Here is a 12,373-nt window from a genome sequence, read left to right as displayed (position 1 = left end):
AAAAGAGAAATAAATACCCAGTGGCACCACGTTCTGCACATGCCTTCGTCTCGTTTCCTTACTGACGCTTGTTGTCGTGTGGTTTCAGCTGGCATACCTCGTTCAGTATTAAAGGACTGGCGGAAAGTGAAGAAACTCAAGCAGACCGGGGAATCTTTCCTGCAGGACGACTCTTGCTGTGAGATTGGGCCAAATTTGCAGAAATGCCGGGAATGTCGTCTGATCCGCACCAAGAAAGGAGAAGAGTCTACACACTCTCCAGTTTTTTGTAGATTCTATTATTTCCGCAGGTAATTAGGAGTTTGTGAGTTTTAGGCTTAAAATATTTCATTGCTGTGCATTAAATATTTAGCAGTAATGTTTGTACTCTGTATCGCCGTGAATCATGGCTAAGTCAGATAAAATATGACTTTCCAGTTCCTCCTTCATTTTTAAAAGAAAAAAAATGGAAGAGCAGCTACCAGATTACTCCAACAAAGGTCTGCCTTGCCATCAAATAAAGGGAAGGTTATTCTTCTCCCCCCCCCCCCCCCCCCCCAATATCATCTTTTGAGAGGTCCAATACCTATGAATGGCTAAAATTGGCGGGTTAGGGCGACTCTTGTGTAATTTGTATTGGAGCCTTTATTTTTGTGCAGTACAGGAAATCTTTTAGGCTGTGATCTTCGGCCAGTACACATTCGATGAATGTCGACACAAAACCCCTTTTGTCTGGATGAGACGCACCTTTAATGCGCACTGGATTGTTCCAGTTTTTGCGTGGTCAGGAAAAAAAGTGATTATCCTCCCTAATAAGAACATGGGCACACTTGGCCGCGTTGGGCAAACATTTCTATAAGGGATTGGTATGAACAGCTGTCGGCCAACTCAATTCAGCTGATAACCATCTAGAAGAGATGATCGGATTGCTTTGCACAACCCTGGTCTCTAGGTCATTGTTCTTTCGCCATGGACAGAAGCTGCACAAATTTCCTGAGTTTCCAGATTCACCAGCACTGCTTTTCATTTGCCGACTTGGCGTGACATCTTATGAGTGGCACAAAGACGACCTCTTGCCAGCCTTGCTAATCATAAGCCAAGCCCGAGATCTCGCCTAGGACTGTGAACCAGATTGCGCAAAGCAATTTCTTAATCTCTATTATTCATGGTTTATTGCCAACTTTAATAAGTGCCTTTGCACTTAATGACCACCTTAATTTTTGGGTGAAAATGACTTTTATCCTCTTGTTAAAAAATGTGCCCTGGCAGGTATATCACAGTAATGGCGCAGTCAGACGGCCATATAAATTGGACCGAGTTCAAAACGCCGTGCTTTGAGTGGCTGGTGGCTCTCCTGACCCAAGAGTGATGGCTGCATTGAAATACATGACGCTGTCACACTCTGGTCGGGAGGGTCGCCAGTAAGTCCGAGCACTGCGATCCGATCTCTGATTTATACCGTCATCTGATTGCACTCTAATGCATGATGTGCCCTGTACATCCTGAATAAATGGATCTTTTCCAGGATGAAGCCCATGCAAGATACCATCACTTCGTATATAAAGTAAAAAAACAAACCAAGATTTAGTCTCTCTGCAACTGCTATGTGGCCTGGAAGCGGGTGTGAATAGGGGTCTTTAGTTCTAAATCTGCAGAGACGGAGAATTGACTGTTTTGTTTTTTTTTTTTTTCTCTTCGGTCAATGGCTAAGTAAATATTTTGCCAATTTTTTGGCTTTAGGGGCCAACTGGACACCTGCGCGGGTCACCAGACCATCTTCCAGGCACAGTGTATATACATAGTCCTTATTTGTATGACTGTCTAGTGCTACTGTGAATGGAAAACTCCTGTAGTGTACTCCCAGGGTCTCGTTTTCTAAATTGCCCTCAGATGTCATTAAATCCATACAACAGACCATCGGGAACATCCAAATGCCAAGAATTCTGTGTTCCTTACAATTAGTGCAGAATAACATGTCCTGTTCCCTGGAATAAGGGCCGATCGCCGCTGGCTTCCTCTGTGTATTTAGTTTGCAATATCTGCCCAGAAAAGCCTGTTTTGGGTTAAAGGAAAAAAAAAATTCAGTTGATTGTGGTTTAGAAGTGATAGAAGCCCCGAACAGTCTGCTTTATCTTTATTGCCTGAGCATCTAGTACATGATGAAAAGTTAAGGCAGAGATGGATGGCCGGCGCTCGCACAGGGCACAACGCGCTGCTGGCACTGAAACAATTATTTTTCTGCTGTGTTTCAGGTTATCTTTCAGTAAGAATGGTGTAGTGAGAATAGATGGATTCTCTACCCCTGACCAGTACGATGATGAAGCACTGAGTTTATGGACGCACGAAAACTATGAAGATGATGAATTGGACCTCGAATCCATTAAGTATATCTTGGGTTACATCGGTGATAAATTCTGCCAGATGGTGACGTCTGAGAAAGCTGCTATGTCTTGGGTGAAGAAGGATGGTACGTGCCGCCTCGCACTGTGTCTGTATTGACTAGCATGTTTTTATGTACAGCGGGGTTCTCACATCCTGATCACACACTATGCCCCTGTAAATGCCGAGTGCGGGAACCGTCCGCAGCCAGGAAACTGCATTCATTAAGTAGGATGGGAAAATGAATGGATGCTGCAAGGTTCACGATCACAGGGCTGCAAGCTCATTGGTGTCTACAACTTGTGGTAGAGGTAGGGGGGTAATATTGTGGTCATTAGTCAGAATTATTTCATAGTGCCATGAAGTTTCTACAACCCAGGCCAAACCGTATACATGAGGCAGGAAGAGCAGGGGCCTAGGGCTACTACCTTCTGTGTCTAGGCTAAGGAATAACATTTGCTTTAATGATACAGCTGGCTTTTTTTTTTATTTTTTATTATTATTTGGTAGCGTGAACTATTCAGATATATCTAATACTTCCTCTAGAAATGAAAATTATAATCTTACTTACTGAATGTTTCTATGACAGATTTCGCTCCCGCTTCCTATAAAACCTGCAAGATTGTATCCGGCAATATAAATCTAATAAATGGCCCATCTCCTCGAAATTTTTCCCATAAGAAAAAAACTGAAAAAGTGGAAGATGAAGAACAATGAATAATAAAATCCCATGAATAATTAATAGTAGTCAGGCATTGTACATGGAGATATTGTTTCCTTTTATTAAAGAGTGTGTCTGAATATTATGAAGGATCAGTAGGGGAGAGCAGAAATGATAGCGAGTGCTTGTCAGCATCTTTTCAGTATTTGTTTGGTAAAAGTAAAGTAGACTAGCCTAGATAACCAGATTAATGGGGTTAGTGTGCCTGTCCACTGAAAGTTTCCGGATTGTGGAAGGCAACGGCTGTGTTCACACCTGTATCAGAGGCATCCCTTTATAAGTGATCTGGACCAGTGTTGTCGGTGTCTTGCTGTGTCACAGAACTGACTCTGCTTCATGATTTTCTTTATAAGCAGAAACCACAAAGCAGATGTGGACAGATGACCTTTGCTGTAAGAAGAAAACTATTAAATCACTGAGGCTCTTCATGAATATTTTCCCTTCTGATTTTGGCCTTATGCAGATGGTTGTTTTACGGTTCAGTAATTCTGTGGGTTGCAATAGGAGACCTGTGTACGTTGGAAACTACTACGACTCACAGGTTGAAATGCAAGACCATAATAAATATGTAGATGTTCTAATTGCCCTTTGACAATTCACTGTGTAGCTCTAGTCTTCAATCAGAAGCAACATTTGAGCGATCATCTACCTTAGAAGAAATTAACATAATACAAGGAGGCGTCCTGACACAGCTCTGCCTAGTATAGGAGGCCAACATTATGGGGGATCTTCCTTCCAATCAATATGGGTAATAAATGTTGTTAGGTCCTTCTACTTTAGTGTAGCTATTCCTGATGGTGTACCTGTCATTGGCTGCTGCGGAACTGCTTTCCTTAAGTTCTCTGGCAACCACAAGGGATTAGTTTTCCCAACAATCTCAAGTTTATAAGGGGTAAAATTGCAAAATGCTTGTAAAACAAGCAACTTTGCAATGTACCATGCCATTCTCTTGGGTTACCCAACCAAGGATCGTGCGCCATGATCTGGCTTTTGTTGCCTTACAACCTGTAATACCGCTCTAGATCTGGCCGGGTTGCTTTTTTCGGCCAGCTTCAGTTTATGTATCTCTGCTTCTCCCATGCTATGATGGCATCATTGCCTGTGCTAGCATCTTGGGAAGGGAGCACAGTTTGTACCACTTCCGTGACTGTCAGTCTTTTGGCGCTCAGTGCCCCCAAATCAAAGCAGGAAGATAGTCTGGGAGTGGGGCACTCCTTGAGTTTCATCTGGAAAAAAAACCCTTAGGTTTCATTTACTGCAGTTCAAAAATATCTTCCCCTGTATACTGTGAAGCCAATTGTCCCCTAGTCTCTTGAGTGATCTCCAGTAATTTGGTGTAGCAGTAATCAGTGAAATGGCTGCAAATTATTATAGAAATTGGAGTCACCGACCATACGGAGCTTGTCCTTGGGCTGTGGCAAATAAGAGGCCAATCTGACATCTTGGTGTTACCCATGTTTGGATCCCACGAGGCACATTCTGTGCAGCCGATAGGCTTCAGTGCATATTTTTCCTCTATCAACCAAGGTCATTGACCAAAAAAAATAGTCCATAAAGCAAATGTTTGTACAGAGCAGATGTTCATGTTTTTCTAAATCATTCTGCCTTTCAGCAAAAATAGCCTGGAAGCGAGCGGTGCGCGGAGTCCGCGAGATGTGTGATGCCTGTGAAGCCACCTTGTTCAACGTTCACTGGGTCTGCCAGAAATGTGGATTTGTGGTCTGTCTGGATTGTTACAAGGCGAAGGAAAGGAAAAGTTCTCGAGGTTAGTTCGCATGAAGCGCTCCATTCTGTGCAGTGGTTTTCCTGCAGAAATGCTTAGGAAGCAGCTCACCTCTTCTGTAGGGAGTGCATTACTATTTCTGTACCGGAGAATCCCCCCTTGTGTTTGGGTACAGCAAGACATTTTGCAAAAAGTTCTGATAAAATCTTATGTTTGATGACTTTGTCAATTAGGAAAAGCGCAAGCGTCTGAGACGCAAGCCACAAAGTCCTATTCCGTATAAAGAATATATGCTGCATGGTTTTATGGCCCAGTTTGATATTGGTTTTTATTATAGAACATTCTCGATGAAGAGTTGGGGATTAAATAAGCGTTCTAATCCCTCCCCCCGCTCAATGACGTACTATCATGACGTACTTGCGCGTAGCTTTACAGCAAACATACCTATCAAACAAAAGCGTTTCACCCCATTTTGAATATTTTTCCCATTTTCCTGTACTTTTATTTGGAAAAGTGAATGGTGTCATTCAGAACTATACAGCTTGTCCAACAAATGACAATTAGTATGTGGGTAGGAAAATAGTTATGGCTCTTAAGGAGGGAGGAAAAATGGAAAGCGTAAAAGCAAAAATTAGTTGCGTCTTTAAGGGGCCAAAGTTATCTAATCGCTGGGTCTCCGACCACTGAAACTCCACCGTTCACATGAAGAAAGCCCCATCTGATTGGTGCCGTGGCCGGGCATTCACACCATTATTTATTTTATACTTGTATTTTGGGGGGGATAGAAGCACTTTAAAGGAAAATGATCAGAAAATTACCTATTACCTGAATCATTTTTTTTTTACACTTTTTTTTTTTTTTAATTTAACAATTTCTGAAAAACAAAGTTATGTGCATATACAGTATATGCACACCCACATATATACATTATATATATGGATATACAGTATATATGTGTGTGTGTGTGTGTGTGTGTGTATATATATATGTGTGTATGTGTGTGTGTGTGTGTATATATATATATATATACATGCATGCATTTATTTTTAGACTGGTACTTTTTGACTTCTCATAAAGTTTTCAGCAGTCTCCTTATCGGAGGCACGATTGCAATGATCGGTAACATCTCTATATACGGATCTTAACACTAGATCCACAGATCACAGTAGGTGATGTCACAGCTCCCCTACTCCACCTTGCACACATGCATTAGTTGCAATATTTCTATTTTTTTATTTCTAAAGGGAATCAGGCAGCGGACACACAGGCCGCATGTATCTGGCACTGGCTGTATGATGTCTCCTGTGCATATTTGACTCTGAAACACATTAGCGTTTCAATGAAGAAAAACATACTTTCAAAGCCGGCGAGGACCACGGCACATGACTGACCAGTCGGAAAGGCCCAATCACTGGTGATTTCTCCCCATCTGCTCCCTTTGAGTGACTGGTCTCTCCCTATAAATAAAAAACTGAACTGGAGTATAAGTTGGCATCCATGCAAGATAGGAACATGTTCACACTAGGCATTAAACAGACAAAACCCAAGACAGAAACAAAATGAACATATACCCTGCTGTAAGTAAATAAGTAAAAGCTATAATTCATATAACTATCATACGGTACTTAGTAAACATGGTTATTAATCAAAAAAAGCATAAAAGCCATCCCACCAGCGTCAAGTCGTACCACAATCAGGATGGTCCTAATCCGTAGTATTAAAACCTTACCGTGTGTCAAAGTGACGTCAATGTGAATAAGGGGCCGAGCAGGACCGGGTCCCAAATGGATACCCAGCAAATAGGAAGCTAGATAAACTTTCAGGTTTCTGCACTCAGTACAGGTATGGGTGTTTCTTAGGCAATCCCTGCATGTATTGCGCTTGTCGAAAAGCCACGAGACATGCAGCCACGGCGACTCGGGCATTTTATTTTTTAATTTTTTTTTTTTTTTTTTGGGAGCACGCTGAAAATACTCGATTAGGACATGAGCATGCTCGTTCACCACTAATAGCTTCTCATTTGCTGGGTATCCATATTTGGAACATGGTCCTGCTCTGCCCTTATTCACATTGATGCCACTGACACATGTTATGATTTTAATACTGATGTTTCTCTCTTGGATTTTCTCTCCCTATACATGCACACAGGGAGCAACCGGTCACTTTCCGAGTCAGATATACCTAGCTGAATTCATACAGCCAGTGTGTGATACATGCAGCTCGTATATACAGTATATTTATTATTAAAAAAGCGAAATTATATTTTTTTATTTTCCAGACACTACTACTTTTTTTTTCTTCTTGGACTATGTCTGGCTCTGCAGCTCATCCCATTAATGTGGATGCCAGTCATGGTCTCTGGTCAAGGCGTATAAACAACTAGACCCTTTATTTACCCCTTTATAGCGTTTCTGCTAGTAGTTCTAGATGTTGAATTCCTTGTTCTGCTTTCACAGGAGCTATAAATAAATGGTCATTAGTGCCTCTGCCCGTACGCACAACCTCCAGCGCCTCAGTGCCGACCTACTGTCCTCACGTCATTAATGTAGAGTGAATAGATATGATTGGATACATAGATCAGACAGCTTCATTAATAAATCATTCTGAGTTTTTATAGGGTCTGGGGGGTTTTAATCAAATTAAAACATAAATCCATACTATGATAAATAGAATCGATCAAATCCCTGTATATTTAATGGCCTACGAATTCTGTCAGAATGATGGTAAAAATGGGTAAATGGCTTCCCCTGCTCCGAGCGTCAGTGTAAATTACCTGTCAAAATGCTATGATTTAGTGAAGACCTCACAGGACAGGGTGTATCGCTGTGAATAACTTTGTTAAGGATGTTCATTGATCCAAGGGCACAGGGTCCACAGAGGCAGCCTATGATGTTTGAAAGTGCCAAGATTGATCTAAAAATTCTTAATAATCTTGTAATATTTAAGGTAACACGTCTCCGTAAGGGTAAGGCCAAATGGAGCTGCTGTGTTGTGGCCGCAACCAAGCAATGGTCCGCTGCAGGGTGTTTATTGCTTGTTAAAAAACCTCTTCATTTAGTAGGAAAACAGATTTATTTTTTTTTACTTGCAAAATCAAATCAAGTGATTATTTAAAAAGAAAAAGAATGCTGCAGATCACAGCTGTAGATTGTGCTGCAACTCGACTGCTACAGTTGGCCTTTCCATAAGAGTGCCCATAGGGGACCATAGTAAAATATGATAGGTGGGGGACCAGGGAAGGTCTGCAGGGGACTGGTAAGAGGAGTAGTACTACTTTTATTTTATATCATAGTCGGCTAATTTGAAGACTTCATGGTGCTGGAAAACCCTGTAAGAGTGTTTGGATTTTTGCGAGTGTGGAAATTAGCATGCATTAGTCGAAAGTTTTTCTTTTCTCCAGGGCAATGTAAATAATGAAAGTGGAGCTCAGACTGATTGCTATGGGCAGCACAAACACATTTAATATAAGAGTCACTTCATTGTGTGATTCAGATCTTCTCTGTCTAGTGGTGCAGACTTAGGCTTTGAATTTTATTTTGCTGCATTTTTGGAGCAGAAATTCCAAAAAAAACAAGGAATTTTAAAAGCCACGAGATTTGATTGGAGAGTTAGAGAATTTCTAAAAGTCAAACAAAACAAAAAACAACTTGGTGTGAACACAGCCTATTTTGCCCTTAGTGCACTGTTGGGGGAGAAGGTAAGAATCAGTGCAAAAAGCTTTACAACTAACGCCACATTTCCCCACCAACGGCATAAAAATCTAAGGGGATCTGTTTGCTACTATATACGGAAAATATCTCCGCAATAAAACATACAAAGTAGCATGCAAAAAAGTGTTGATTAAAAATGTGATGCTGTTCTGATGCACTGACATAAATGTAAGCTGTATTTTAAAGAGTGTTATGAAAAAAATGACTGTTTAAACCAAGCACAAGCTCTCTGTGCACCCTTGGTGTCCAGAGCAGCTCAGTGCATCTTCCCACATTCATGTTTTCCATCTTTCGCCACCCTCTTCTTTGACAGCTCTGGCTACATGACACAGAGGGTGGAGATTGATGAAAAGCAAGTAGTTGGTAAGATGCAGGCAACGATTCGGTCATGTCAAGGGTGCACAAAGCGCCTTAGAATCATTGAATTGTAGAGTTGGAGGGGACCTCCTGGGCCATCTGGCCCAACCCCCTGCTCAAAGCAGGATTCGCTAAATCATCCCAGTCAGATGTCTGTCCAGCCTCTGAAGACTTCTATTGAAGGAGAACTCACCACTTCTCGAGACAGCCTGTTCCACTCATTGATCACACTAACTGTCAAAAAGTTTTTTCTGATATCTAATCTGTGTCTCCTCCCATTCAGTTTCATCCCATTGCTTCTAGTCTTTCCATGGCTTTGTTTGACCCGTCATTATGTGATTGCAGATTCTGATTTATTGTTGGATGGTTTCTAGAGTCTCAATATACAATAATAGAAATACAGCACTAAGTGGTATGAAAACCACAAATTCTCACGATATAAGGTAGCAAATCAGCAATAGGGAAATTATAAAACATAACCTTTAATGAATATAATAAAAGCTACCAAAAGATATAGTGAAGATAAAGCACACTAAATCAAATGCCACAGACTATAACAGAGAGTGTCTGTATATATCTCAACAGATCACACAGAGTATATACAGGGGTTGGACAAAATAATGGAAACACCTGAAAACATCAACAAAAGTTAGTTTAATATGGTGTAGGTCCACCTTTTGCGACGATTACAGCCTAAATTCTCCGAGGTATGGATTCATACAAGGTGTGAATTGTTTCCAAAGGAATTGTAGCCCATTCTTCAGTTAAAACACCCTCCAGTTCTTTGAGCGACGATGGCGGCGGAAATCGACCTCTAACTTGAATCTCTAAAATCGGCCAGAAATGCTCAATGTTGAGGTCTGGGGATTGTGGGGGCCAGATAAGATGCTCAACTTCATTAGAATGTTCCTCGTGCCATGCTTTAACGATTCTAGCTGTATGAATTGGTGCATTATCATCCTGAAAGATGGCGTTCCCCTCCAGGAACAGTGCTTGAACCATAGGATGCACTTGGTCGCCCAAAATGCCTAAATAATCTCGGCTGTTAATTTTTCCGTGAAGGGATATCATTGGCCCGGCGGATCTCCACGAAATAGCATCACAGAACCTCCGCCATGTTTTACGGTTGGGAGAAGGCAGTCTGGATGGAATGCTTCTTTCGGCTGTCTCCAAACGTTCACTCGGCCGGAGGTCGGAAATAGGGTAAACGATGATTCGTCTGAGATTATCACGTTTCCACTGCTCGAGGGACCAATTCTGGAGGTTTCTACACCACTCAAAACGCTTGGAAACATTTGTCATTGAGAGCAGCGTTTTTTGAATTGCAGCTCTTCTGTGGAATCCAGATTTGTGCAGCTCCCGACGAACCGTTTTCGTGGAAACTGGGTACTGTAGGTGTTCATTGAGCTCAGCAGTAATTTTCGGAGCCGTGGTCTTGCGATCCTTTCTCACAATTCGCTTTAGAGTCCGACAGTCTCTCTCAGTCAACTTCGACTTTCAGCCGGACCTGTGCTTTGCTGCAGACGTTTTTCCTTCTCTTTCAAACGCAGTCATTACTTTGGAGACAGTACCTCTTGACACGCCAAGCATTCGGGCACTTTCTGTTACACTAGCGCCTGCCATACGAGCACCAACAATTTGGCCTCTTTGAAAATCCGAAAGGTCTGCCATTGGTATCAGGTTCTCATCAATGTTCTTACAATTCTGCAAAACAGACAATTAATTTACATACACATCACATAACACAAATAATCAACTACAAAACATTACCAAATGTCACGGTTTGCATGTTTATAACATGTTCGAAGATTATGATGCCGAAAAGTTAGGTGTTTTCAGAGTCAACGAGTGACGAAACTCGTCGGGATGCACAGGGATATTGTAGGGCCTTATTGTGAGGGTTAGATGTGGACTGCCCTTGTCAGGGCGGGAGTCATGGGTGTCAGAATTGTTAGCTCATTTAGGGCCTGATTAGGGCGAATGCCTCTCTTCCTGACATGACTCTGATGGGACTTGGACTTTGGACATCTTCCATATGCATGCGGTGATATCTTTCCTTTTCTCGTAATGTTTATGGATTCTGTTATTTTGATGTCTCCTCTATACACATGAATAGGCATATTCCTTGATAACCTGAACAGGGTAGAGGTTCTTCTGTTTTATACCTCTGATAAGGAAACCCTTCATTGTTTGACTTTGGTCTCTATTTACACTGTCTCACACCAAGTAATTTATTTTTTTCTGTCCAGCCCTTTCAAATTCTGGACTTGGAATAGTCATGTATATGCTCTGTGTGATCTGTTGTTGAGATATATACAGACACTCTGTTATAGTCTGTGGCATTTGATTTAGTGTGCTTTATCTTCACTATTATCTTTTGGTAGCTTTTATATTCATTAAAGGTTATGTTTTATGATTTCTCTATTGCTGATTTGCTTTCTAGAGACTCACAATACCTTGTTTCCTTCCAGATAAAGAGTTGTACACCTGGTTGAAATGTGTGAAAGGACAGCCACATGATTACAAGCACCTAATGCCTACACAGATTATCCCTAGCTCGGGTAAGTGTCTCCCTCCCCTTCCTCCTCCCAACCTTGATATTTGATAACCTCTTATGTGTTTAATATAAATGAAATATTATTATGAACACTGTTTCACACTTTTGTGACCCAAGCGCAGACCGATGTGTTTGGACTGGCTGCAGGGCTCCTGGCACAAACTTGGCCTTATATATGTTTGAGGCTTTTGAGTTTGGGTCCGGAGACCTGTCTGTACATCATGGTCCATTTTCAGACCATGAAATGCACAAGTGTGAAACAGGCATTATATTATTATTATTTCTTGTTATTTAAGTCATCAGGTTTTATGTCATTTATTTTTCTTCAGTTCTGACAGATCTCCTCGAGGCAATGCACGTCCTTCGAGATAAATTTGGGATTAAATCACACTGCCAGTGCACTGGTAAACATGGCTCGCAAAACGCCAAGTTCCCAGCAATGAACGGAGTGTCACAGGTGAGGCCACATTCTTCAAAGAACTTTGTGATAAGCCTGCTAATGAGCTGGCACAAGCCTAATGTTCACCTGACCAAATAACTACCCCATATCCTCTTTAGCACAGCTTTTACCCTCCGTCTTTGCGTCCTGAGCATGTAGTTATTGATAAAGACACTCACCTTATATAATGCACAAGGCTTGGATATTACAGTCCATGCATATTATCAGCTTCCTCAATGTAAAACCGAAGGTCTGAATAATTATGAATGTTCTGATGGTGAACAGTAGACTTTACAGTCTGAGTCAGTAGGGGATTCTGGATCAATATTTTTGAGTCTAACTGGGTGTGGATCTAGGTTAATTGGGTACAGAAAATCAAAACTGCAAGGTTTGCCGGCTTTCCAATGCTTGTAGAGTAGCAAAGACCTTTCCATGCAGGCAGTAATAATAGGAAGCACTGATTTAGACTGTAGATTACTCATGGAAAGATACTTCTCCTCTAGCCAAG

The 12,373-nt window shown here is 41.5% G+C and overlaps 1 protein-coding gene across 3 annotated transcripts in view; it reads left to right on the top strand.

Moving 5' to 3' along the window:
- Positions 1-12,373, top strand: part of JMJD1C (jumonji domain containing 1C) — a 278,879-nt gene that overhangs the window by 241,102 nt on the left and 25,404 nt on the right. For all 3 annotated transcript variants that reach the window (XM_073548302.1, XM_073548301.1, XM_073548303.1), the window contains 5 exons: positions 89-290; positions 2,232-2,446; positions 4,692-4,844; positions 11,341-11,430; positions 11,756-11,883. In XM_073548302.1, coding sequence (XP_073404403.1) covers positions 89-290; positions 2,232-2,446; positions 4,692-4,844; positions 11,341-11,430; positions 11,756-11,883 — 788 coding nt within the window. The remainder of the gene's footprint in view (positions 1-88; positions 291-2,231; positions 2,447-4,691; positions 4,845-11,340; positions 11,431-11,755; positions 11,884-12,373) is intronic.

This window comes from Dendrobates tinctorius, unplaced genomic scaffold (assembly GCF_039654945.1).
Source record: "Dendrobates tinctorius isolate UK_male_01 unplaced genomic scaffold, ASM3965494v1 ptg000156l, whole genome shotgun sequence".
Lineage (NCBI taxonomy): Eukaryota > Metazoa > Chordata > Amphibia > Anura > Dendrobatidae > Dendrobates > Dendrobates tinctorius.
This window is presented reverse-complemented; position numbering and strand designations above follow the sequence as displayed.